Source organism: Papio anubis, chromosome 11 (assembly GCF_008728515.1).
Source record: "Papio anubis isolate 15944 chromosome 11, Panubis1.0, whole genome shotgun sequence".
NCBI classification, from domain to species: domain Eukaryota; kingdom Metazoa; phylum Chordata; class Mammalia; order Primates; family Cercopithecidae; genus Papio; species Papio anubis.
In genome coordinates this window covers 35,671,375-35,698,724 of record NC_044986.1, presented here as the reverse complement: position 1 = coordinate 35,698,724, position 27,350 = coordinate 35,671,375, and the positions used below count along the sequence as shown (strand labels likewise).

Here is a 27,350-nt window from a genome sequence, read left to right as displayed (position 1 = left end):
GGTCCTCATGGAATTTCCCGTGGCAGGTCCCATTGTCCTCCTTTCGCAGATGAGAGACGTGAGGTCTAGGATGAGGTGACTCCCCCAAGTTCTCAGTCCTGGTGAGAGGCTGGACAGGGGGTGGGGCGTGGTTCTGCTGACTCCACCTCCACTTGGAATAGTGTGATCTGGGTGTGCACACATCCCTCCCCCCAGGCAGCAACAACACGAGTAGAATTGCTAAAAAATAAAGTTTACTGGAAAACTGAGGAGAAACAGAGTCAAAAAACCACAAACATCCAGAATCACGTGTTGACAAAGCCCAGTGAGAGGCACTTGTTTTTATTGAGCCTTTGCTATGTGCCAGGTTTTGTGCTAAGTGCCTTACATACATTTCATCTAATCTCCACACTAACCCCTAGATTCTATTTTAATCCCCATTTTGCAGATGCGATAATGGATGACTAACAAGTTAAGTGACTGGTGTAAGGTCACATAGCTTTGTGAGTGCCTGAGTCAGGATTTAAACTCGGGACACCAAAGTCCTCATACTTCCTGTGCAGTAACACCACCTTCCTGGGCACATCTGTGTCCTAAGATATGGTCATTAGACCCACTGGAATGTAAGCTCCATCAGGGCAGCCACCCTGTCTGCTGTGATCACGGCTGTGTGCCCAGCATAGGGCTTGGCCTCACAAGTCTCCCTAACTGTTAGCTAAGTAATGTGCATGGATGGGCTTGGGGAGGGTCTAGCTCCCAGGCCTCTACATCCCTACTGTCTAGGCAGCAGCACAAGCCCACTTTCCCACTCCTTTGCCGGACTCCATCCACTGGTTCATGTCCAACCCCTGCTCAGCAGCTGGGCTCGCAGTTCTCCTTAACCGCCGACCCCAGATTGAGATCTCCATCTACGAGGACCGGTGCAGCAGTGGCAGCTCCAGCAGCGGCAGCAGCAGTGGCAGTGGCAGCAGCAGCGGTGGGGGTGGTGGGGCGGGGGCCCGGTGACTGGCCGAGAGTCCCTGTAGGGAGGTGTATGGCCGGAGTGAGGGCCTCGCAGACCTGCGGCGGCTGCGCTACCAGAGCACCCGCTTCTGAGTCATTCTCTGGGCCCACCTTGCTGCCCGGGGTGGGAGGGAGGGTGACGGGCCTCATATTTCCTGTGGGCCATCAACCTATGACCCCTATCCCTCACCCCCAGCTGGATCAGTCCATTTCCTGACCTGGGGGCTTTCCCTTCCTGATGGGGCTGGTCTGGGCCACACAGAGACAGATCTTCCTAGGAAGGCTGGGGTGGGGAGAACACAACCTAGGCGGCCCCTCTCTTCCACAGCCCCTCTCCCAACCCCATGAGAGGGGCCCAGGTCTGCCACATAGAGGACTCCCACACTGCATGACCCCTCATCCCCAAACCCATGTCCACCAGGACTCTCTCTCTTGGGCCCTGTGTCCTGTGGCTGTCTCCCAGTATCTGCTCCTTCTCATGCCCCTGCAGGGCCCCGGCCTGTCTGTGATCCTGCCTCCACCAAATTGAAGGTGTGGGGAGACGAGTGCCGTGGTTGGGAGCTGTTCAGCCCACTCCTGACCTCTTCTAGACCTATGGCTTTCCTGTCCTGCAGCCAGAGCTGGAGGCCAGCACGGCCTTGCCAGAAGCATCCAACTTTGAGACTTTGCAGGCTGCCAGGTGCTGGTTGAGGGGCACACATCCTGGGGCTCTGGGAGGTAATATGGGAGTCTGGAGAAACTTTGCGGAGAGACATAGCCATACCGGGCCCGAACCTCCTGAACTGGAGCCAGTTTCCTGAGATTAGAACCTGTATGTATGCACATGTGAATGTATGTGTGAGTGCACATGTGTGTAAGTGCAGTGTGCATAAATGTGTGAGTATGTGTGTGTTAGCATGCCTGTGTGTGAGCGCCTGTGTGTGCACCAGTGCACAAATGTATGAATGTGGGTGCATTTGTAAGCACACCTGTGTGTGTATGAGTACATGGGCACACATGCGTGCACAAGTGTGCCTTTATATGAGTGTGAGTGCATACATGTACATGAGCACATGTGCAAAAGCATGTATGTATGATTGTTCATGTGTATGAGTGTGTGTGTGTATGCAGGTGAGTGCATGTGTGTGTGAGTGTGTTTGTGTGTTCCCCTTGGCTGCTAGGTCAATGACTGCTTCTCTGCGTCCTGCTGTCTTCACTACCTGAGGGTCCGTGACTTCTTCCCTGCGTGGGTCCAGCCTGGCCCCCTGTAAATAAATGTCCAAAAGCCCCTTGCCCCTCCCCTAGGGCTACCAGGGAACGTACTCTAATGCATACATTCTAGTGGAAGAGAAGCTGGGGTTCTAGGAGAGAAGAGCCAAACCTTGGTGGCCTTTGGTGCCCCCTCTCAGCTCCCCATGACAAGACAATGGGGCTACAGACACTGTGTGTTCAGCCTGCCCAGGGGCTGGGGCTCTTTAAGGCTTGGTAGGTGAGGTTTCCGTGGACCTTCAAAGGTGCCAGCAGCCTGCAGGGGAAAGGCAAACTCCCTCCTTGCAAGGAAAGGAGATGTCCAGCCAGTGATGCCTGGGGAGCAGGTGGGATGGGAGCAGCCCCTGGGGCTGGTATCCCGAAGATGAAATGAAGGGGGCTGCCTGCTTCAGTTGGCGGGAGGTGCTAAAAGTGGATGTGCAAGACCAGCCACTGCAGGTAGCTCTCTGGAACCAAAGAGAGGCCTGCTTTTCTACCAGACATGGGAGCAGCATGTGGGAAACAAAGGCCTACCCAGAGAGCAGAGAGAGTCCGCCTAGTCTGTGCAGCCTCAGGAAGTCCTGGGCCCACGTGAGTCCTGGTCCAAGGATCCCCCCTGGAGAGCTGCAGTTCAGTGGGCTCCACTGCAGCCCCTGGCCACAGCCTATGCCCACCCTGGGCCCCTGTGGGGCTGGGCATTGTGTCCGACCTGTGCATCTCCCATGGGAGGGCTGGGCACAGGCAGTGCCATGTCCTTTTATTTTTTCTTTTTCCAATAAAAGAACTTGCCCAGCATGAGGCTCTGTGATGCTTTCTCTGCCCCATGACAATGGAGGGTCTGTTCTATGCGCCAGGACCACATGAGGGGATACTCGGCTGCCTGAACCGGACCCAACATGGGGAGCAGGATGAACCCTGTCTTTTTGGAGCTTATAGTCTACTGGGGAGGCAGACACTTCAGCGCCTCTAATCTGGAATCTTTGGGGCACCTGTAGCCTTGGGTGGGGGAACAGGTTGGACTGAAAGCCAGGCCAAAAGTAATCAATGATATCAATAAATGCTCTTTTCTTGAGCTCTTCCCCTGGGTTGAGTCCTGCTGGGAGCTGGATCACACAGGTCACTCAGTACTGAAGATGAGAAAGTAGCTAGATGATCACTTCTCGGCCTTTTGGCTAAGATCAGGTGTGGAGAAAGTAGCTGGATGTTGGAACCTAGCGGAGTTGTGTCTTGAATTTTATAATTTATTGAGCACCTACTATGTGCCAGATACTTTGCTATAACCATACGTTAGAGCTGGGAGGGGATTTAAAGATCACTTGAATCCTGTCACAGAGGTCCAGAGAGGGTGGGTGACTTGCCCCAGGCCACACAGCTGGTTGCTGATGACAGGGTCCAAGCTTGGAACCCAGGTCTCCTGACTCAGTGCCCACTCTGATACCACAGGGATGGCACCCAGATGGGAAGCTGCCCGAGGCTGCAGGGAGACTGGGGTCACACACTCAGGTCTGTTCCTGGAGAGGAGCTCATCAGACTGTGGGGACAATGGCTCCAGCCTCTTGGGTGGGAGCTGGGCAGTCCCCTCTGGGTGGGTCTCATGTTTGTTCTTACTCCCCTTAGGGCAGCTTGGTGCTTGCCTGAGCTGTGCGCAGCCTAGACTCACTCCCTCTGCTGTTACCTGGGCCGTGTGTGGGTTGCCACAAGTGAGGGTGTTCTCTCACATGAGGGCGGGTTCATTCTGTTTTGGGCTAGGAAGTTTGCTCTACCTCGAGGCCAGATTTGAACCCAAGCTCAGCTCTTCGAGAGAGGAGGCCCTGGGAAGGGGTGAGGATTTACTAAACGGGTAAAACCAAATCCAGGTGCTTATCTGACTGTCAGGCATTCGACCCTTCCATTTTCAAATGGTAATCATCATAATAATAGTAGCTGATGTTTATTTAGCACTTCCTGTGTGCCTGGCACTAGGCTAAGACTCTCTATATAATTAGTCATTCCATCCTCACAGCAACCCTCCATGGCATGGATTCTTATTTCCCATTTTACATATGGGGAAACTGAGGCTCATGGAAGTTAAGTAACTGGGAAGTTGCAGATCTTGGCTTCGAATCTAGGCAATCTGACTCCAAACTGCAGGGCAGAAGACAGACCCAGCCTCAGAGACCCTTTAGCAGCTTGAGGGCCTCAGCCATCCTGGGATTAGGATCAGGCAGATTCCCAGGGAAGGACTTGGAGCTATGCCTGGGCTTTGACCCAGGGCTGGCACCTCCACTTCCAGGGCATCATGGGCGTGTGCATGGGCTGTGCTCGCAGGCATGCGGGACCCAGAGGCAGCCTGGTGAAGGGTAGTGGGGGACCCGACTCACTGCGGGCCTGGGGAGGTGTGGTCTCTCTCTGCCGGCTTAGTTACAGGCAGTGGCCTTTCTGCGGTCTGGCTGTAGCCGTGTCCCTGCACCCACCTTGCCAGGGACAGGCCCTGTCAAGACCCAGGAGCAGCTCCAGCCTCAGCCAAACTGTCCCCCAGGTCCCAAGTGAGGCCCCAGCCACCCAGGCATGCTCCAGGAAGCTCCTGCTGCACACGCTCCTCTCCCTGCGCCAGCACCCTGCTGTCTGGCTTCCTTCCTTTGGCCGCAGGCGGGCTGTGTGTGAAACCACAGGGTTTACAGAAGCTCGAGGTGCCACTGAGTGGCAGAATTGTGCACTGCACTCGGGGAACCAAAGGTGGAGGCAGAAAGAACTATGGCTGTTGTGACACGTCCCCCACGGCTGCCCAGCTGGCAGCCACTGCCACTCGCAGAGACTTTTCTGTGGCTTCCAGAGGTGCAGGGCAAAGGTGGAGTCCAGCAACTTTCTCCCTAGGGCCAGCCCCTGGGCTGTCTTCACGGCACCAGTAGCCTGGGAAACTCCACATCCCTCTCCACACCTCTAGAAGGACTCACAATGACGGGGGACCAGGCAGGAGGCATCACCACTGGGTTTGGGCTTTACTATTCACCCAGATATAAGGCAAGACAAACACCACTCCACATCAGATCTGAATTTGAGCTCTGGCTTCATGACATTAACACATGAAGACTCTTGGAGCCTCAGTTTCCCCAGTTGTAAAATAGGGAGACTAATACCTCCAGAGTTGTTTAGACTCGAGGTGTTCAACCTTGGTGGCAATGGGTGTCACCCGGGAGCATGAAAAATGACCAATGCCTGATCCTATCCTCAGAGATTCTGATTTAATTATTTTGGGGGACAGCTTGGGTGTCAGGATTCTAAAGAGTTTCCCTGGTGATTCTAACGTGAAGGTAAGGCTGACAATCCCTGGTTTTGACAGTACCTATAGCCTATAAGCCTTTAATACACCTCTGAAAATGCCTGAGACCTGGATAAGAAGTTTGTGGTTCCACAGAAGCAGTCAGACACAAAAATGAGTATGTACCGTGTGACTGCCCTTATAGGAAACTCAAAGACAGGCCAAACTAGCCTTTGATTGGGAGTCAGGATCAAGATTACCCTGGGTGGGGGGTAGCAAATGGATGGGGACCTGGGGGGCATCTGGGAGCTCAGGATGTTCTGTTTCTTGACCAGAGTGCCAGTTACACAAGGGTGCTCACTTCATGAGAATTCACTGAGCTGTACACTTAGGAGCTGCGTTATTTGTCTGTACCAGTGATATATTTCAATAAAATTCACCCAAAAAAGCCTATTGGCTACAAAATAGGAAAAGAAAGGACAGACTTGAAATTAATATTTTGTTAAATATCTGGAAATGTAACACATATGCCAAACAGACAACTGCAACTCTATGTTACGCGTGTGTGTGTGTGTGTGTGTGTGTGTGTGTGTGTGAAAATGTAAGACCCCACTGCTCTGTGGAGGGTGGGGCCTCCAAAAGGGAAGGTCCCTGATGCCTAAGAAAATCTGAAAACAGCCCAGGTTCACACCAGGAGTTCTTAACCTCGACCCGACTGCATTCATGTGCATATTATGTGCCGTTATCTGAAGAGAGAATCTACAGCTTTCAGCAGATTTTCAAAAGGGTATGCAGCCCCCTAAAAAGGTTAAGAACAATTGGTTTTGAGGAGTCAGTGAGAAACTGGCCGTGAATGTGCTTGGCATGAAAGAGGTGCTTGGTAATGTCGATTTCTTTCTTTCCTTTCAGAGCCCAGCCTTTGGGGGTTTCCACATGACCCTTCTCGGGAGACTTCTAGGAGGATTTATTCTCCTGGCAGTGCCGAGGGCAGCCTGCACCAAGCTCACAGTTCTTCTTCCAAGAGGATATTCAAAGGGCCTGTCATTTCAGCATCTGCCGGACAGCAGAACTTTGTGTGCAAGATCCTGGAGCTGCGTTGGGTCTTGAATCAGGGACAATGGAAATAAGTGGGAAGGTGTGAAGGGAGTCAGAGGGCTGTGCCAGCCGCCCCCCTTCCCACCTCCAGCAATTCACTTGACTTTCCTGAGTCTCAGCTTTGTCATTATGAGAATACATATATTTATAAATAATCATCTGTTTCTCCAATGTAAGATCTTATTGTTATTGCAGAAGTGATACTAGGGTCTCATTATACGATGGCCTCATGATATAATTTATAGCAGGCTTCAGATTCTGGCATAGACTAAACAGATACTTATCCAAGGGTTCACTAACTCCCTAATAAATGCCAGGAACATTCATGTACATTATTATTCCATTTAATTCTCGAACACTGGGGTGTTGAAATCTTATTTTACAGATGAGGAAACTGATGTTCTAGGTGGTTAGGTAGCTTGACAAGGGCTAGTAAGTGTCAGAGCAAAGACTTGAACCTAAGTCTCTGACTCCAAATCCCACTCTCACTCTGCCACAAGAGTGAGATGTGGGAGATGAGAGACTCTGTTCTACCTGGATTGACTCATAAAGATAGAAGACAGATTCCAGACCAGAGAGAAACTCGTGGGCAAATGCATCCCCAGAAAAATTAGCTTTGCAGGGGCATGAAGGTACTAGTTATTTTAGAGTAATTCAAGTTATTGATTTCTGTAATGGAAAAGTGATTGGGAACCAGCTACCACGTGAGAACAGTGCTGAGTGAGTCCCCAAGACGGGGGAAATGTTACACACAAGCTTACACACAGCTTACAAGACCTCAGAGATGGCGAGGGTCCTTTTCCCTGCTGCCCGCAATTAATCAGTACACTCCTCAAGGGCAGGGAGCCTGTCTTACTCACTCCCCCACCCTCACTCTCACCTCTCCTGTCCTAAGTGCTTGTCACAGGGCCTGGCCCTGGCCAGGTGAATGGAAGATTCTGCCCATCTCAGGCTGGCAGGAAGAGGCGAGCATATACAGATGTGTCATCTGCAGACCCGTGGGGCAATGTGCCACTGAGAAGCAGCTCAGAACCATGCAGACAGGCAGTGGTCACTGAAGGATACAATTCACCTGCAAGTGGTCACCTTATAACTCAGTTAAAAGGTGGATGAGTGACCCCAGGCCACCCCCTGAGCTGGGCAGCAACTCTCAGTGATGTTGCCCTGGCTGTGACATTGTGACTCTGCTCATGACCTCTACCTATCCTGGGAGAGGAGGGGAGGAAGCGTGTGTCCCACCCCAGTCAGCCCTGCCTGACACTCCCCAAACACCATTTCGAGGTGGGGAAATCCTTTTGGTGCTGAATGCTTTACCTGAGAGATCTGGGCCTCAGGCCCTAGAGAGTGAATTACTGTGAGTGAATCGCTGGCTGGATGGCTGGCTGGCTGGCTAAGTGGATGGATACAGAGAAGATGGGTGTAGAGAGATGACGGATAGATGAGAGATGAGCGAGAGGCCTGCCTGGCTTGAGATGGATGCTCGCAGACCCTGGAGAGGCAGGTGAATGGATGGGTACCGATCGCCCCTGGGCTCCCCAGTGCAGACCTAATATAGGGCTGGAGCTCTTCAAAGGGAAGATGCTGTGTTATCCCAGTCCCCACATGAACTCCACATTTGTAACTCTGAGTGATGGATGTGTCTTGTTGGGAAGAATCCTTATAGGTCTAATATTGCCCCAGCTAATGGCTTATGGATTGTTGTAAAGTCAGGCATTGCTGGAAGTGAAGCCAGGAGGTTAAAGGTCCTGGTACAGATTTTATGACAATATCTGCATTTCATCAGTCAGGCACTGCAGCAAGTACCTTATAGGCTCGATGAAGCCTCACAACAACTCTATGAGGATTTTATCACTGCCTCCATTTTGTGGATGAAAAAACTGAGGCTCAGAGATGGAAAAACTTCTTAAGGCCACTTCTGAATGCCTGGGTAGAGGGTCTGGCCTTCAAGCCCATTTGATCCCAGAGTTTCAGTGTGAAGGGAAAATTTTAAGGACACGTGAAAGGGAGAGGGGAGGGCCATAGGATTTGTGCACCGCTCTAAGAAAAAACATGGCATTTTGGCACATGCGAGGCACCTTCTGCAGTGGGAAGAGGCGCTGAGACTTTCCAATGACCGGGTGCCCCGAGGGCAGCCCCAGGCTTCCTTCTCCCTCTCTTTCCTCTGTGTCAGCCTTCGAGGGCTCTCAACCTTGAGTCTGGGGACCTGAACTGCAGAGAGGGTGTATGTCTGGCTCACTTTCCTTCCTTTGGCCTAAACTTGTCCTTCTGCCATGGCACCCACAAGCAGCTGGGGAACGAGGATGTGCTTTTCTCCTATTCCAGGGGCTCTACAGCCAGGTCTGGGGTGGAGGGAGGGAAGTTAATCCTTAGATTTGTGGGGAGGGTGCTTTAATGACTCTAGGGGATGAGATCCTTCCTGGCTGCTCTGGGGCTGGCCATGAAGAACGAGAACCAGCTACCTTTAGCGGAATTATTCTGGCCCCAGACTGCTTTCTTGCTGGCAGACAGGCAGAGGGCATGAGGTTCTGGGCGGGATATTCTGGGAACGGGTGATACAGATTCTCCATCTGCCGCACCCTTCTCCTGACCCTGCCTTCCTCCTCACAGCTGAGCAGGCTCGTCTCTGCATTTGGGACCTCCATTCAGGTCTGTATTTAATCCCAGCTGAGTTCTAAGGTCTAAGTGTGGTTCTTCTGTTACTTGATGGGCACGTATCCTGACTCAGTTTCCATGTCAGCAGAGCAGGAAGGACAAGCCCTGCCTCTCTTATTCTTGAACTTGTTCATATACTTGGGCTTCTGGAACACTTGGAGCTCTCTGGAGAAGGGTGCTGGGAGCAGCCTGGTGCTGAGCTCTTTTGAGGAGCAGCCGGCAGCCCAGGCAGGGAAAAGGACCAGACATCATCCAAAGCTGATGCCTTGGGAAAGTCACAGCTTCTTTTTGGGCCTTGGTTTCCACGTCTGAAAAGGAGAGGATGGGACTAGATGACTTCTCAGCTGTTCCTGGATTTAAAGCTCTAGGATTCTGTGATTGATGAGGGCCAAATTTCCAGGCCAGCTCACTAGCTCCCGGTGACCTCTGCTCTGCGTGGCCCAGTTCATGCCATGCCTGCCCAGCTCAGTTCACCTTGTTTTATGACTATTCTCTCTGGGAATGGCACCGCATCAGAATTCAGCTGAACACAGCACAGCCCAGGCCCCTGGAAGGCTGGCTCTGTCCCTTATGGTCATTTGCTATCTTTTTCTGGTGAATCTGTCAGTTCTCCGGAGGTGGTCCCATCCTCCCCATCTCTCCCATCACAGGTGTCCCGGGTGGCAGCAGGGTGCACAGGAGCTTTGGCACTGAATGGGCCCGGGGCTCCATCCTGAACATGGCCACTTAATAATAATTATATCTCTAATTTGTTGGGGGCTTTCTATGTGCCAGGAACCATGTCAAGTCTAATATAATAACTTTATGAGGTATTATCCCCATCTTGCAGATGGGAAAACTGAGGTTCAATGACACTTTACCTACTTTAAGTCTTTGCTCAATGCCTCTTTCTCAGGGAGCCCCGCCCTCACCCCGCTATTAAAAATGGCATTCCGCCTCCATCCTGGCCCTCCCAGATGGCCTTGATGTTACTCTTCTCCAGCCCTCCATAGCACGTATCATGCTCCAACACGCTACAGACTTTCCTTATTCTGGGTATTGTTTAGTGCCTGCCACATCTTGCTAGGGCAGGGACCTTTGTCAGTGTTGTTCACAGATATATATCCCAAGCCACTAGAACAACACCCAGCACACAGTAAGTGTTCAGTCGCTGTACATCACATGAACAACTGGTTAAATAACTTCCTCAGTGTCAGTTACCTAGAGATTGCACAGCATAAGGCTTAAGAACCCAGGCTTTGGAGCTAGTTAAGAGTTTGAGTTACAGCTCTTGCCACTTTAGCTAGCTATATGACTTTGCATAATTTACTGTTTCTGAGCCTCAGTTTCTTGGGTAATAAAATAGACTAATAACATTTATATTCTGGGATGGGTGTGAGGATTCATGGAGACACGGATGTGAAGTTCTTGGCATATGGCAGGCATTGCATAAATGTTAGCTGCTTTCCTGGAGGATGTTTTTCTTCTCTCTTGTGTCTCATTTTCCCTCTGGTGGCCTATTTTTTGACCACTTCACTGTCAATAGTAGTTCCTTAGAGGACAAGTCACCGTGGGAGGGTTGGCATCATCTGTGGCGTTAACCAGCCCATGTTCTTTTCCTTCCTTCCAGGATGTGCCTGTTGCTACGGAGACACAACAGCAACCCCTGGCAGGTTCCTGGCCCCTGCGGCTGGGATTCTGGCCTCAGAGAAGGCTGGCCCTGGGGACAGGGAGGCAGGGAGGGGCTCGGTTTGCCTTCTGGGCTGGAAGTCTGGGTGGAAGTATCAGCCTGGAATCTGTTAGAAGAACTTTGCTGGCTCCCTGCAAAAATGAAGCGCTCATCTTCCTGTCTCCATGGGGCTATTGGAGTCTGGAGCGGAGTTCCTACTTGGGCTGAGGTCCAGTGGCACTGGTCTGGGTGTGATGCCCAGACCCTGGGAGGGGGCCATAGCAGCCAGAGTGACACATAATCAAACTCCTGGCCCTCAGAATGGCACCTTCCCAGAGTAGGGTTGGCAACCATGTAGATGCTTGAAGAGGCCTGGTGGATGGTTTACCATTCTGCCTCAGCGAAGGCTGGCCAAGCCCGCCTGGCGAGGGTACTCTCGACATGAGCGAGCACTGCCACCTCTTCTTGTAGACTTGAACGTGACCGTGGGGAGGACTGTTTCAGATCACTGGGCCTCCAGGGGCTCCATTTTCCCCTTCCTAATCCTGCTCTTGATCCTGGGCAGCATGAGTGACTGTGGCTTTTGCTTAAACCAATTCACCATCCCAAATGAAGAAGGGAGTGGTAGTTGAGAGTGCCAGCAGACAGCCAGACTCCTGGGATCCAATCCTGCCTTCGTCTGTCCGGGCTGTGTGACTCTGCACAAACCATTTAGCTTATCTGTAAACCTGGGATAATTACAGCACCTTCCTCTTGAGATTATTGTGAGGGTTAGATGAGTTGATTATTGTAAAGACTTTAGATTCAACCCAGACATGTCGAGCCCACTAAATGTAAGCTATTATTGTCATTTTAAGGCGTACGTGCCTGTGAAGAGGGAGTTCCTGAGCAGAATAAAAATGGTGTTATTCTTATTATTTGGTTTCTCTTGAAAAATGGGGAGTTGTGGCAGCACTGGCCCACCTTCCTGCTGGAGTGAGTTGCGGCTGCCTGGTGCAGGCAGGTGGGGCACCAGCTCCTCCATTTGCATAATCCCTTCCGGGTCCATTTCATTACTTGACTGCCCCTAAAGACATCTGCTATTTTTGTTACAAATTAAAGTGTAGCATAAGCCAACAAAGATGTCAGGAGCCCGGGTGGGGCTAAGGGACAAGAAAATGACAGACTTATCTGCACAGGAGGGGACGGAACGGTTTGGGCTCCCACGGGTCTCAGAGAAAGGGATTAGAAGAAAGAGGGGAATGGGAATGCTGAGCCTGGGTAGCTTGGGGGTGGCTTTGCACCCACAAATCTGTGCCTGGTATAGCACAGACCAGTAAATGCATTGAATTTGAGGCACCTGCTCAAAAAGCCTGTACTGCTAGCTCAATGAGGAGGCTCTGTTTTTTTTTTTTTTTTGGCGGTGGGGAGTAGGTAACGTTGAGTGGGTTCACTATCCACCTGTCCTCTGTATCTTTCAGCCTTGTATCTCTTGCAACACAAGCATCTTGGGGGCAGGGGATTTGTCCACCTCATTAGAGGGTCCCTATCACATTCCTCATGGGAGGAACCTAGTGCTTGTCATACAGGATATTCTCAATAAATGCTTGCTGAATGAATATGTAAATGAATGAATGCAGAGAGCTTGCTTTCTGGTATAGCAACCTGAGAATTCAGTTCGACTTTTTAGAAAGCCCTTTGGTGTCCCACTTCTATCCCATGCACTTGGCTCCTCTATCTGGCTGGAGGGAAGGCAGTGTAGGGGTGGCAACCACGTTACCTTCACTTACCATTACATACCTAGAGCCTAGCTCAGTACCTGGCACATAATAGGTGCTCGACGAATATTACTTTCACTTACCATCATACGCCTAGAGCCTAGCTCAGTACTAGGCACATTGTAGGGGCTCAACAAATATTACTTTCACTTACCATTGTGTGCCTAGAGCCTAGCCAAATATTTGGCACATTGTAGGTGCTCAATCCGTATTTGTTGAACTCATGAATGAATCAAATGGAAGCCTTATCCTGGAGTCTGAGTGCTGTAGTGGTGCTCTTATCAGCTGTGGGAACTTAGAACTCCTCTTTGCAACTCACTGGACCCCACTCACCCAACACGGTCACATGACACAGACATACCCTGTTATATAAAACTCAACGTAAAGGCATTCATGGTTATCATTTATAAGGCATCATCTGAAGTCTGCTGTCACCCTGAACCCCCAATGTCCTTGGCAGGCTGTCTCTGTAGTTGTCTTGTCCCTTACTTCTTGTGTTGTTGTGTATGGACAGTCAATGGGCACTGTTATCTTGTCATTTACCACTGCATTTGGAACCATTCCTCCGTGGGTTTTGGGTTTTACTTATCTCGCTATCTTAGATACACTTTGTTCATTTTTTAAAAGGCAGCAGCTTCCAGAAGGACTAGGGAATAGTCTGAACAGCGACAGAGCTGCCTGTTACCCCTCTGACAAGATGGTGTGGTGGGAAAGGGCTCCAGCCCTGGCCTGGGGAGCAGTGGGCTCCATGACCTTGGGCACAGTGACCTTGAATACTTCAGCTCTCTGAGCCTCAACTCTGGAGCCCTTTCAGATCTTTAATTCTATGTCAATACACAGGAATGGGCTTTCTAGAAGTGGAATGATTTTTAAGTTGGTGTCTACTTTTCAGGGAAATTGTAGCTGTTTTCATTTAAAAACTTTTCATTTACGCTCCTGTTCTGAGTGTAAAAACAGCACTAGCTACAAGGAATTCATATTTTGTGATTTATTAGGAGTATTACTATGATATCAGAAAATGGCAGGGTTTTTTTTTTGTTTGTTAAATATGTTTTTTAAAGGGTTCCTGCATTCTTAAGTGTAATTTTATTATATCCTGGGATGACTTTTTTTCCCCATGAAGAATAGATCTATGTTTTATAACAAGCCTTCACTACCGAGGCTGGTTGTGAGCATATTCTATGGTGTTACATCATTCCCAAAGTGTGTTCTGGCTACAGGAGTCTTATATTTTCCAAGCAGAATGCAGAGACCAGGCAGCAAGATTCTTTCTAGAAATCAGAGTAAACTGAGATGAGCCATGCCTATGTCCAGCCAGACATTAAGGAGTCTTAGAAAGGAAAGGCCCTTAGGGATATACCAGCCCAACTCTTTTGTCATCTACATTAGGGAAACTGAGGCCCAGCATGGAGAAGTGACTTCCTGCAGGTAAAAAGCCCAGAGTACATACTCCATTTCTGCCCATTACTCATCACACATCCTTCACTTGGCCCAAACCCTGGTCCCCCAAATGTGAACAGTGTTGTACACAACCAGCCACTGCTGGTGCCTGAGGGTGATACCTGCTTTGTGTTATGATCTGCTTTCAAAGCATCCCATGGTGGAAGGGCTGCTCCTAATTCAGCATTCCAATCAGTTCTACTTGCCACAGACCCTTTTTATCACCAGCTTGGCACTAATATCTAGTAGAGCGTTTATTGGCATAATATCTTCATAAAAGAGGCTGGAAGGCTTAGCAAGTTCAAATGATAACATTTTTATCAAGAGTCCTAAAGGACCACCCTTTTCCTTCCCATCACCACCACCAACACCAATAAGGCTTTCTCTAGCACAGGAAGTCAGGGGCAAAAAGCAGAAACAGCACAGGCCAAATCAGCAGGCACATGGTACATTATCAGATCAACCAGCAAGCAACCACCTGGGAGCCATCTTTGTTAAGGGCAAAATAAGGAGCTCACGAGACACTGGAGGATACAAGACTATCTTGATTCTTCTGAAGGAGTGAGGGAGGCTGGATGGGGTAATGGGGAGACTTTCCTTTCTGTTTTCTCAGAAAACATGCAAAGGAAGTCTTCACAAACAACTAAGGTTGCATCAGTATCCCAACCTTCCCTTTTCAAAGATGGCCACCCCTGTTGTCCATTCAGAGGGAGCACGCAGCAGAATCTACTGGGCGTGGAGAGAGAGAGACAGGCAGCAGGAGAGAGATTTAGTTTTCCACAAAGGCTGTTAGTTTTGTTTTGTTTTTTCCTTTATTGACGGGATTTAAAGTGCATATAACTGAAGGCAAAGTCCAAGGCCTAGAGAAAGATATGAGGCCCGAGAGAGAGGCTCAGAGATTCTAAAGGCGGCGGAAGAATACCCACCTAAAAAGGCCACTTGAGCTGCAAAAAGGATGGGACAGGGAGATAGAAAATGGGAAAAAGAGAAAGGGGGTGGGGACGGGGTGGGGGTGGAGGAAGGAGTTTGGGAAGAAGAAATTACTAGTTTAGAAATTCAGCCAAAGATGAGTAGTAAGAGTTAGTTTATATCCCAGCTATGAAAATATGGGCTGACTTCAAGGTAGGAACAGTTGTTTTAGGAAAGGTAAGAAGAATGAGAGCCTCAGGCCAGGACACAGCATCCCCTGGCCCTTCAGGTGATGGTAGAAGTGATGGGGCTTCTCCAAGCCTCTGTCATGGTCTTCCCTGGAGACCCAGTGTGGGTCAAAGGAGACTCTATCCAGCCAGGAGAAGGAAGGGTTTGGGGACCTTGATCTGGGGCCTACCCAGAGCTCCCCAGTGGAAGGCAACTTCCCTTTGCTACTGGACTATGGCTGGGGCCCCACTCACCCACACAGGCTGTGCCATCCTCGTTGGGCTCATAGCCCCGACTGCACCTCTTGTTGGTCCGGCACCTGTAGCTTCCATAGGTGTTGACACATACGGGCTTGTCTCGAGGGCACACGAATGGGAACTGGATACATTCATTGGTGTCTGCAAGGCGAGGGGAACCACTCACCATGAAGGTGTGGGGCAGCAAGTCCCAGCCCAGGCTCTGCCTGCCCATACACTGCCTGGCTTTGGGAAAGTGTCTTCCTTGCAGAGCTCCAGTTTCCCTGCTTCAATTCCCTTGGCTGGCTCCTCCTGTACTTGGTCTCTACCGGCTGGGGGGCACTCGGGCTTGGTCCTGGGTCCTCTCTTCTATCTACCACAATCGTTCTAGGTGATCTCTTCATGCATGGATGATTCCAAAAGTTCTATCTCCAGTCACAGCCTCTCCCTGTAGCTCCAGACTCACGAATACAATAACCCATGACCTACTTGACAGCTCCGCTTGGATGTCTAAGATGCACCTCGTGCTTAATATGTCCAAAATAGAACTCCAGATTCTACCCTGCCCTTAAACCTCTCTTGCCCTCTGTTCTGTCTTCTCTAGCTCAATCAATGCCCCCATCATCTATCAGCTGCTCAAGGAGAAATCAGAGTGACCCCGATTCCTCCGTCTTTCTTGCCCCCTGTGCGATTTCACAGCAGAGCCTGTCCACTCTTCCCCACAGTCCACCAGTCCACCTCTCTCTGTCACCTCTTTCTCATTCCTCTGCCACCACCCAATTTCCTGCCATCGTGACCTCTTGCCTGGATTTCTGCCGCTGCCTCCTCACAGAATACCTGTCTTCCCCTCTTCCCTTCAATTCACTCTGCAATTCAGCAGCTGAAGTGAGCCTTTAAAAACATGAATCACATCATATCACTCTCCAGTTTAGCTTCTAAGGTCCCTAAGAGCAAAATTCAGACTCCCTACAGGGGCCTCATGGACTCTCCATCATCTCCAGGCCATACTGGCCTCCCTCCTTCTCCTTCGACACACGAAGCCTTTGTCTTGCCTCCCGCTTTTCACTCCTGCCTTTCCCTCAGCTCTTTCTGGGCCTGGATCCTTCTCATCCTTCAGGTCTCAGTTCAAAGTCTTTCTCCTGAGGCCCTCCCTGACCACTCTGTCTGGAATAGTCTCCAGGGAGCACCTTGCTCAGAGGGTTCCGAAATCATCTTGTCCAGCTGTGTGGTCTATCTCCCTCTACTAGAATGGATGCCCCTCTTGTGGAGGCTGGGGGTGGAGGTGGCACTTGGCCTACATCCCCAGCTCCCAGCATGACACTGCTGTGTATGAGGCACATAACTGCCTGTTGGGTGATGAAAAGGAAGAGGAGTCTGATCTCAAAGGGTCCTTCCAGCAGGCAGAGAAGACCCTGGAATTTCTATGCACCTGCACTGTGTGTTTGGAGTGGGGCCAGGTGGGGATGTGGAGAGCGTAGGGGAGTCATTTCCTCCTCCAGCCACCCTTGGCACCACTGCTCCTCCGCCTCCCAATCTGTGCTCCTTTGTCCAGACGGTGCCCCCACCAGAACCCTGTCTCCCCTCTCTGTGACTGCCAAACTCCTCCTCATCCCTCAGGGCCGAGGCTTGGACCTCACTTTCTCTAGGGCACCTTCTAGGACCCTCCCTATGCTGGTTTAGGGCCCCTGCTTTGTAGTCTCCAAGCCCTGCCCTCCCCCCTCTGGGCCCTGATCACACTGTGTGGTTGTCAGCTGTTTACTTGTGTGGCTCTCCATTGGCTTTTAGCTCCTAAGAGTGGTATCTGTCTTGTTTACTCCTGTATCTCAGGAGCAAAGGGCTAATGAGCGGCTGCAGAGTAGACTTGGGAAGAATGCTGGATGAGGGTTCAAGGAAGGAGGGATCCTTGGCCTGATCCCTCATTGCTGGTCACTGGGATGGAAAGTGTTGGGGGTGAAGGTCTCCTGGACACTGAACTTCTAGGCTGCCCCTTCCCATTCCAGGCCTTTGGGGACTTTCAGAAGGTTCTTGGACCCTGAAGGAGCTGCCATCCTGGTAGTGCTGCAGCTACCTGCCTGCCCGAGTACTGCACCAGGCTGCAGTCTCCCTTCCACAATGTGACCACACTCCATACGCTATTTTGCCCCAATACCTTGGCAATGCCCACCCTTGCCTGCCAGTCCCCTTGCTTGCTGCTCCACATGGACTTGCGGGCCATGGCATGTGGCTATTCCCCCTGTGCCAGGGTGGTGGTGTGTCTCCTTCCCCTGTGCACTTTCTCGGTACTCATGGCAGGGAAACACTGCCAGTTCCCAGAACTGTAGTGATTCAGCCTGTGGGTCATTAATATCACTCCCACCCTGGTGAGTCATGTGGTGGTTGTCTTGGCATCTGGAGTCCCAGGACAAACAACACCCTCCCCTGTCCTCCTTTCTACCCCTTGCTTGCACCCTGGACCTTGCCATGAGTCAGGCGGGCATTCCCCAGGGAGATTCCGGCCTCTGCCCCATGCCCTGGTGACTGAAGGCAACTCACCCATGCAATGGCCATTTTCCTGCTGGGAGAATCCTTGGCCGCACTGCAAGGTGGGCAGAAGCAGAGACATGAGTGAGTTGAGAAGGTCCCATCCCAGGTTCCCTCCTAGTCATGGCCACAGAGCAGCTGTCGCCCTAACCACAGCGTGAGGCATGCTCTGGGCCTGGGGGAGCCCCCTCCCTTGTAAGACCCTTCCTCTGCACTGAGAACAGAAGCCTGGCAGGGAGGCCATGAATGGATACAGTTCAGACTCTTGCTCATTTCCCTGTGCAGGGGATCCACGTGCCCGCGATGGGATGCCTAACAGAACCTGTCCCTCCTGTAGCATAGCCTTGAGGCTGAAGTTGGGTCTGTCAGGGCAAAGAGTAACGAGGGCTGGGAGATGCTTTTTGAAGTGTCTGATCACTGCCCACATGCACTTCTCCAAGAACTTCCCCCTCACATGGGTGGGTGCCTGCAGCCGTGCTTGTGTCCTGTCTCTCTGGCCAGGGCTGATGGGCGGACATCCTAGCAGGAGGGAAGACTCAAGGCTTTGCAGCAAGAATTTGAACAAATGGACTCAAAGACTTGAGAGTTCGGAGCTGGTCCTGCCAGGCTGTGGAGGCTCTACCATGCCCATATGGGGATCTCAGAGACAGCAGCCTGGGGTGGGGCAGGGGACTCAAAATGTAACACACATGACACAAAATGTCAATCGACCATACTGACAAATGAGGTGGGTGGATGGGCATTGTTGTGGAAGAGGGGCCCCTCTCCTCCCAAAGCCAGTGCACTGACAAAGGTCCTTGAGCTCCTATGGCTGAGGCCATAAAGTTGCCAGTTTCCACTCATCCTGAGCTTCCCTGAGTTTTGTGAGTGATCCTCCTTATAAGTCCCCTTTATTTGTGTGAGTTTCGGTGGGTTACTGTTACTCGCCACCAAGTGAACCCCATCAGAGTTGGAATGACACTACTGACGTGGGTCCAGAGCTGCTCCTCAAAGAGACCCCAGAAGTCCTGCTGCAGGCTCTCAGCACCATCCTAGGGCAACAGGAGGTCTCGTCAGAGACTCGGAAAGAACCAGGAGGGCAGCAGGAGACCTGGGGTCACTTTTTAACTCTGCTCACAACTGACTGTGCAGCCTAGGTGGGCCTTGGTGGCTTCCTCTCTTAACTTCGGTTTTCTTCCTCTGTAAAACTGGTGCAAAAATGCTTGCCCTGCCAATACAGCAGGGATTCTTTGAGGAGCAGAAAAGATGTGGGTGTGATAGTGTTGTGCAAACTACAAATGGAGGGATCAGTATGAGGCCTTCGCTTTGCCAAGAAGATTTCCATCACTCTAGGGGCTGAGTTTGCACATTCCTGGGAACCCAGCTTCAGCCCATGGGGTTGTGGGTGGTGCCCGCTTTGCTGGCTATGAGGCCCAGATGCCTTTGCCCACCTCCAGTGGGGCTGGGTTCTGAAGTGTGTCCTCATCCCGGGGGTAGGGGATCTCCAGCACCGAGTTCATCTCCCCGCTGGCCACGTTCCGGCTCACCATCTTGCCATCTGGCCACGTCACCTCCACACTGCTGGCTTCATCCTTCCCTGAGGGATGGAAGGAGAGAGCATCAGCAGCAGAGGAGAGCAGGAGGCTCTCAGAGAAAGCATCAGCATCAACGAATTCATCCATTGAATAAAAGCATGAATTGAGCACTGTTCTAAGTGCTACGGAAATGGTGAACGAGACAGATTTGAGGTCCCTCCTCTCTGGAACAATGCTGTCCAATAGACCTGTCTGTCTGCAAGGACAGAAATGTTCTGCATCTGTGCCGTCCAGTACAGTAGCCACTGGTCACATGTGGCTGTTGAGCACTTGAAGTGGGACTTGTTTGACTGAGGAGGTGAATTTTCAATTTTATTTAACTCTAATTAATTTAAATCTAATAGCCACACATGGCTGGTGGCTATCATGTTGGATAGTGCAGCTCTCGAACTCACGTTCTAGCGGAGAGGCCAAGCATCAGGAGGTTGTACTGGAGGACACAGTAAGGCCTGTGATAAGCAGGTTGTCTTTGGAGTCTGGGTTCAAATCTTGGCTCTACCCCTTACCTGGTATGTTGAAAAGAGCATGGCGGGAAGTGGGTGGGAGACCTGGGGACAAATCCCAGCTTTGCAGCTAACTGGCTTTGTCATCCCAGGAATGCTTCTTGTGTTTCTATTTATTGAGCTCTGCTAAGGGCCAGGCTCTCTCTTGTCACTGGGGATGCCCCTGTTCTGATGGAGTTCCTGCTCCAGTTGGGGAGACAAGCAAACAGGTGAACAAATAAATCATGTCAGATACTGACAAAAGCAGGGCAAGTAGGTAAGGAGGAGCTGGGGGCTGCCAGGGCCTTGTCTAGTCAGGCAGTCAGGGACAGCCTCTTAGGGAGGGGGCATTTGCACTGAGCTCCACATAAAAACTTGGAAAAAGAGCTGGGCATGGTGGCTCATGCCTGGAATCCCAGCTACTCAGGAGGATGAGGCAGAAGGATCGCCTGAGCCCAGGACTTCAAGGCCAGCCTGGGCAACATAGTGAGACCCTGCTTCTGAAAAAAACAAAAAACAACAAAAACAAAAACAAACAAACAACAACTTAAAAAAGATGGAGTGATAAACAGCTGGCAGGTGGCGGACAGGGGAGAAAGACCATTCTACAAATCTAAGATGCTTACAGAAGATGATGGGAAGCTCAGAGATATTCACAGTGAATCCATTTGCACACACCCCTAAAGCAACGTGCTACATCATTGATGGAAAGCAGGCTGGAAAGATTTGTCAGATGTTTAGGCACCATCAAAGCCAGCCCCAGCTCCCCGCATAAGGAAGCAGGCCCGCCACTGTGGCAAGGTCAGGCTAATGGTGATGGATGGGGGTGGGGAGGAGGTGGGGCTGGGCCTCACATTGCAGGAGAGGCTGCTCTCAGGTCAGCCCCTGGGAAGGAGAGCTGTGCCCAGCACAGACAGGGGGAGCGCACAGCCCACTCTATCACCCATCAGGGCTGAGCAGATGTGGGGACACGGGGTCCTGCAGGGGGCCTTGAAATCAACACACTCCTCCAAACACCATTCCCGGGCTAAATAATATATCACCCACATATATGCACTATTATTTTTCCTAACATATGTAGATAGTGTTAGAAAACAAATTAAACTTAAAATTGCTGTTGAATGTATATTCACTTTTGGTCATTGCTATCCACCAATGAATTTTACAACGATAGCTACTATGGGGTGGACGGTAGTTGGCAAAATATCTTGATGTATAAAGGGGGTTCCCATATTTTAGAAAAGGGTGTTTGGAGGCCACATGCAGACTTGGAGGAGAATCTCTGCGTAGACTTCTGGTAGAGACCACTGTGGGGCATGGAGGAAGGGAGCCAGGTGCCGGGGGGAGGGCCCATGATGAGGGGGTTCCAGAGGGAGTTACGCCTTGCGAGCCACAACCCCCAGCTTCTAGATCCTTCCCATGTTTGGTCTCCTTTTGCTCTCCCACCCTGGCCTCCAGGGGAGTCTCACTGGAACGTCCCAGCCTTGCTGCTGCCGTGCTGTGAGTCTGTGAGGGCCAGGGCCAGAGCTATGCTCTGAAGAGTCCATGGAGAAGCAGCCCCTGCCCTCATGGGCACGGCAGACAGCAGCAACAGAGACGCTCGGAGACAGAGGCTCGTCCTCACACCCTGAGTTCCTCTCCCACACAGCGCAGTTTCTCTTCCCACAGGGAAATCCTCTCCTTCCGGGTCCAGCCCTACTGTTCTGGGTTTTGCTTTATCAAGCAAGAAATTATTTCTCATCAGTCCCTCAATCTACAAGAATCCCTTCTGCAGAAGAGGGGTGAAAATGAGACTGGGGGGTGCCGACTACAGATTTTCTTTCTTTCTTTTTTTTTTTTGAGATAGTGTCTCACTCTGTCACCCAGGCTGGAGTGCAGTGGTGGGATCTCAGCTCACTGCCACCTTCCCCTCCCAGGCTTAAGTGATTCTCCTGCCTCAGCCTCCTGAGTAGCTGGGATTACAGGCATGTACCACACCGCGCCTGGCTAATTTTTGTATTTTTAGTACAGACGGGGTTTCGCCATGTTGGCCAGGCTGGTCTCAAACTCCTGACCTCAAGTGATCCACCCACCTCAGCTTCTTATAGTGTTGGGATTACAGGCATGACCCATCACACCCGGCCAGATTTTTTTTTGTTTTTTGTTTTCTAATTTGAAGTAGAATCTTGAGGCGCGAGAGATTTGGCATTTTCAGGGTGTGCAGTTCCCAAATTAAGTGGCACATATAAAAGGTAAATATTTGCCATTAAAAGAAGGAGACAAAGAACAGCAAACGTTTCTTACCTAAGACTGCAGAACAGCTACATGAATATGTTTTCCAGCCTGACTGAAGGGCCACAAAGGACTCAAAAGAGTTGCAGAATATTCATAGACGGTCACAGATTTGCCTGTGGTACTTGCGGCACTTAGTTTTTTTGTTTGTTTGTTTTCTGTTTTTATTTTGAGATGGAGTTTTGCTCTTGTTGCCCAGGCTGGAGTGCAGTGGCGGGATCTCAGTTCACCACAACCTCCACCTCCCAGGTTCAAGCAATTCTCCTGCCTCAGCCTTCCCAAGTAGCTGGGATTACAGGTGTGCGCCACCATGCCTGGCTAATTTTGTATTTTTAGTAGAGACAGGGTTTCTCCATGTTGGTCAGTCTGGTCTCGAACTCCCGACCTCAGGTGATCCGCTCGCCTCGGCCTCCCAAAGTGCTGGGATTACAGATATGAGCCACCATGCCCAACGGGAGTTAGTTTTGAGTTCTGCTTCGGCAGCTTCCTCCAGACCCAGACGTGGTGCAGGGGGCCTGGGGCTATGAGATAAGCAGGCCTCAGAAAGCACAACCAGCAGGACTCCCTCCTCTGCCGCTGTTTTTTGCTAACTTGGGCATCCTCTCTGGGCCTCAGTTTCTTCATCTATAAGATGGGGGTGCTGGCCGACAGCCTTACCACTCCTGGGAAGCAGAGCCTTTCTACCCTTGGAGCAATTCACCTCAGCGTCCCTGGCACCATCAGCTCTTGGACATGGGGTCTCCCTACAGTTTCCAAAGGGTTTTCCGGTGTTGGTAACAACAGTGACCACTGACAACATGCCCCAAGCTGTACCAACTGCTTTATGATGCTAACGCATTGAAACTTCACATCTCCACGAGGAAGGTGCCGGTGTTATCATTTCTGTCTCAGAGACGAGAAGGCGGAGCCATGCAGAGGTGCAGTGAATCGCCCAGTTGCCCAGCAGAGGTCCGACAAATCCCAGAGCCGGCATCTACTGCGCCCCTGTTACACCACCCACCCTATCCCACGCCCAGCAGCCACCATATACCAAGCTTTGTGCAGGGATTTGGGATTCAACAGAGAATGAGACAGACCCAGGCCCCGTTCTCATGATTCCCATGGGAGCAACGAATACAAGTGATTATATTATAAGCTGGGAAAGTGCCACAACAGCACTGCTACCATGTGGTGAGAGAGTTGGGTCATTTCATCTGGGCATTGCAGGAGGAGTAAGAGTTTGTGAGGCGGAGAAGGCAAGGAAGGAGCATTCCAGGGAAAGGATACAGTGAGGGCAAAGGTACAGCGGCATGAAAGGGTAAGTTGTAGCTGAAGATCAGGAAGAAGTTCAGAGCGGGAAAGAGTGTCAGAATGTGTATCAGGTGGGAATGTGTATCAGAGGAGGCCGGGGAGGGGCTTCAGAGCCTCCACACTTACGAGGTGGGTATTTTATCCCCATTCTCCAGATGTCGACACTGAGGCTTGACAAGGTGAAGTGACTTGCAGGTGTCTGAGCTAGGACTGGAAACCAGTCTCCTGTCCTTAGGCGCAGCTCATCCCTCTGCCCAGGCAATCTGCATAACATCTTAAGTCTTCCTGGGGCTGCATGGCCGAGGGGGACTGGCTCCCAGACACCGCACACCAGCAGCCTCGAAGCCGGCCAGTCCTGCCAGGCCTGTGTGTAGGGGAGGGCTGAGCAGAGGAGCGCCCCCCATTAACCAGCAGAGACAAGAGGTCAGGAGCAGCAGTGAGTCACCTCTGGCAGCTTTTAAAGGACAGAGGCCAAGGAGGCAGAGAGAATTGCACTTTTCAGAAGAATTACAAACAAAACAGATGGTGGGAATACAGTTGGTAGAATATTTTTGCACTTTAATAAAGCAATTTTTATGAGGGCCACTGAATTTCCCTTCCGTAAATGAGCATCAGCCGGCGCAGAGAGGCAGCTCTGAGTCACCTGCAAGCAATTAGCTGAAAGGACGGTGGCATGTGTGGGTGGGGCTGGGGCATCGGCAATGCCGGTTGTGGGGGAGGGGGAAGAGGGGAGGGAGAATGGTGGGGGTGGCTGCCTGAGCCGGTGACTCCCAGTGGAGCTGGCGGAGGCAAATAGATGATTGGTGTTGTTTTTATTTTCTGGGTTTGGGAGTGAGCTGCCTCGGCCCGCTACCAGTTGGGAAGTGGAGGGTGGGCATGTGGGGCTCGGGGGTGGGTTCTGAGCAACCAGGTTGGTGGTGGGGGAGCCCTCGACAAGGGCTATAAGCAGAAACACTTATTTTCAGCAGGAGGTGAGGAGCAGCAGGGAAAGGCCAGGATGGAGAGGGACTGCGGAACTTGGTGGGGGGCTCCACTGAGCAAGGCAGGGTCCACTGAGAAGGGACCCCACAGCAAGATGTCGCTATGAGAGCTCTGCACAACACAGTGGGCCCTCTGGGAGCCCCCCATGCGGACACTCATTGCCTGTGGACGGAGGTGGGGAGTACAGGTGAGGGCCTGTGTCCTCGGGGTGTGCTCCAGTGGGAGCAGACACGATGTGCATGGGGCAAGGCTGAGGCTGTCTGGGAGACGCACACGTGTGCACACTCACATACACGTCCGTGTACCTACACATGCGCACCGCACCTTGCTGCAAAATCAGGAGGAGGCAGCGCAGGACTCACGGAGGCAGGAAGGGGGCAGGGGCCCTGGGGGCAGGTGAGTTGAAGTCTTGTGAGGGCCGGAAGGGGAGCTTCCCACTGGCCCCTCTCCTCTACTCCTCAGTCATAGGGGACCTCAAGGCAGGCCTTTCTCAGATTCATGTTGTAGACATCCCCACTTCTCATCCCAACTGCTCAGAACTGGAAACAATCTAACTGTCCATCTAGAGGGGACTAGGTAAATAGGTGGTGAGGGTGAGTGCTGCCTCACAGTGAAATACTTCACAGCCCTGAAAGGAAACAGGAGATATGCACAGACCTGGCATGCTGTCCAGGATGTGTACACACACACATGCACACACACACTCACACGTCTATATAACAGGCTTTCACTCTGTTACCCAAGCTGGAGTACAGTGTTGTGATCATAGCTCACTGCAGCCTCAAACTCCTGGCCTTGAGCGATCTTCCTGCCTCATCCTCCTGAGTAGCTGGGACTATAGACTTGCACCACCACACTGGGCTAATTTTTGTAGAGAGGGGGTCTCACCATGTTGCCTGGGCTGGTCTTGAACTCCTAGCCTCAAGCAATCCTCCCTCCTTGGCTTCCCAAAGCACTAGGATTACAGGTATGAGCTGCTGCACCCGGCCTTAGACATATGGTTAAGAGGGGGAAAAAGCAACTTACAGAAACAAGTGGAAAGCATCATTCTTTTGATTTTAAAAATTGCCAAGAAATACGTGTCTGTGTGTTCCTGTGTATATGACACGTAATAAAAGCATATCACAAGCATGACCTGTCCAACCCGGACCACTGTGCTGGAAAACTGCTCCTTGCCCCTTCCCCTCTGCACTCCTAATCCATTCCTCTGTTCTGCATTTTCTTTTCTTTTTTTTTTTTGAGATGGAGTTTCGCTCTTGTTGCCTAGGCTGGAGTGCAATGGCACAATCTTGGCTCACCGCAACCTCTGCCTCCTGGGTTCAAGCGATTCTCCTGCCTCAGCCTCCCGAGTAGCTGGGATTACAGGCATGCACCACCATGCCCAGCTAATTTTGTATTTCTAGTAGAGACGGAGTTTCTCCATGTTGGTCAGGCTGGTCTCGAACTCCAGACCTCAGGTGATCTGCCCGCCTTGGCCTCCCAAAGTGCTGGGATTACAGGCGAGAGCCACTGCACTTGGCTGCATTTTCTTTTTTCATAGTCCATTATATCTTCTAACGTTTTATTTATTTACCTATATACTATGTGTATTATGTATATAAATTCCTTCTACTGGAACATAGGATGGCTTGTGGCAAGGATCTTCAGTTTTGTGTTTGGCACACAGTAGGTGCTCAGTAAATATGTAGTCACTAAATGAATCAAATGATATTGAGGGAAGGTGAAGGAAGAAACATTTACTTTTTCCTTAATATTCCAAACAGGGGTGAAACGATGAGTAATTTTTCTTCTTTTAAAAATAATTTTCTTATTTTCCTATAATCAATATGCATTGTTCTTACAATGAGAAAAAAAAGTTTTCCAAAACATTCCCATTCTTTGGACTGGACCTTCCCACTTCTGGGCCTCTGGCCAAGCCAGTCCAACCTCTGGAATGCTTTCCTTAGGCCCTCGCCTACCCCTTCTAAGCTCCTACTGTCCTTCTAGACCTAATTCCAGTCCCACTTCCTCCGGGAAGCTGCCCAGAACAAAACTGACTTCTCTCGCCTGCGTCCTCTCATGGCCACGGGGCCAGTGTCGCAGTGTGTCCAGATCTGCCTCTCATGAGAGTCCTGTGTCCATCTGCCTTCCGCCCACTGCCAGCCTGGAGGGCAGGGGGCATTTCTTATCTGCCTCTTTCCCCATATCTCTGCCTCTGCTGGTCTTCCACAGGCCCATCTCTGTCTTTCTGTCTCCCCCTGTTCTCTCTCTTCCCAGTCCTTCCCTCCATCTGGCCTTCTCCACTGGCGCCCTCGCTCCTGCTCCGTTGCCAGCTCCCCCATCAGTCAGGAAGAGCAGTGCTGAGCTCCACTCATAAGAGATCCAGAGGGGCCTGGGAGCTGCAGGGATGGAACTGCCCGCCTCTCACTGTGTCCCTGGCGGCTGGGTTGGCCATCTGCTGAGGCGCCTCGTGACCCAAGAGGCCTGTCCCTAGAGCAGCCTGCCTTCCAGTGCTGCTGGGAATGGATCCTGTCAATAGAGAGAGGAGTCTGCCGGGAGGCCCCTTAGAGCATTTTGAGCCAGAGGTCAGACGAAGAACAAATCCCAGGGCTTTGCAAAACAGCAAGGACTGGCACTAGGCGGAGGTCCCAATGAGATGCAGTGTGTATAACACTGAGTGTGGGGAGCAGGTGCCCAGAAGGGACTATTGAGCCCCCTTCTCCCCATCATATGACCTGGCCAGTTAAGAAAGCAATCTATTCTCCTGGCAGGGCAGATTCTGGCCAGAGAAGGGACCAAGTGAGGTCCCTAATACACCACTTAAAATAGCAGAGGTTGGCCG

At 51.3% G+C, this 27,350-nt stretch overlaps 1 protein-coding gene and 1 pseudogene across 3 annotated transcripts in view; one reads left to right on the top strand and one right to left on the bottom strand.

Annotated features, from left to right (window-relative positions):
• Positions 1-284: 284 nt before the first annotated feature.
• Positions 285-27,350, bottom strand: part of CRTAC1 (cartilage acidic protein 1) — a 164,453-nt gene continuing 137,387 nt past the window's right edge. The window contains exons 12-15 of one of the 2 annotated variants that reach the window (XM_003904095.5): positions 19,362-19,507; positions 17,944-17,986; positions 15,430-15,573; positions 285-998 (exon numbers count right to left, since the gene is read on the bottom strand). In XM_003904095.5, the coding sequence (XP_003904144.1) occupies positions 832-998; positions 15,430-15,573; positions 17,944-17,986; positions 19,362-19,507 (500 nt within the window). In that variant the 3' untranslated portion in view covers positions 285-831. Of the gene's footprint in view, positions 999-14,827; positions 14,983-15,429; positions 15,574-17,943; positions 17,987-19,361; positions 19,508-27,350 lie in introns of those variants that run through there. The other variant, XM_009215109.3, reaches the window with a different exon arrangement.
• On the top strand, positions 996-6,349 carry LOC108580439 (annotated as a pseudogene). Its single transcript, XR_002524392.2, has one exon. The product of XR_002524392.2 is annotated as an uncharacterized LOC108580439 (transcript).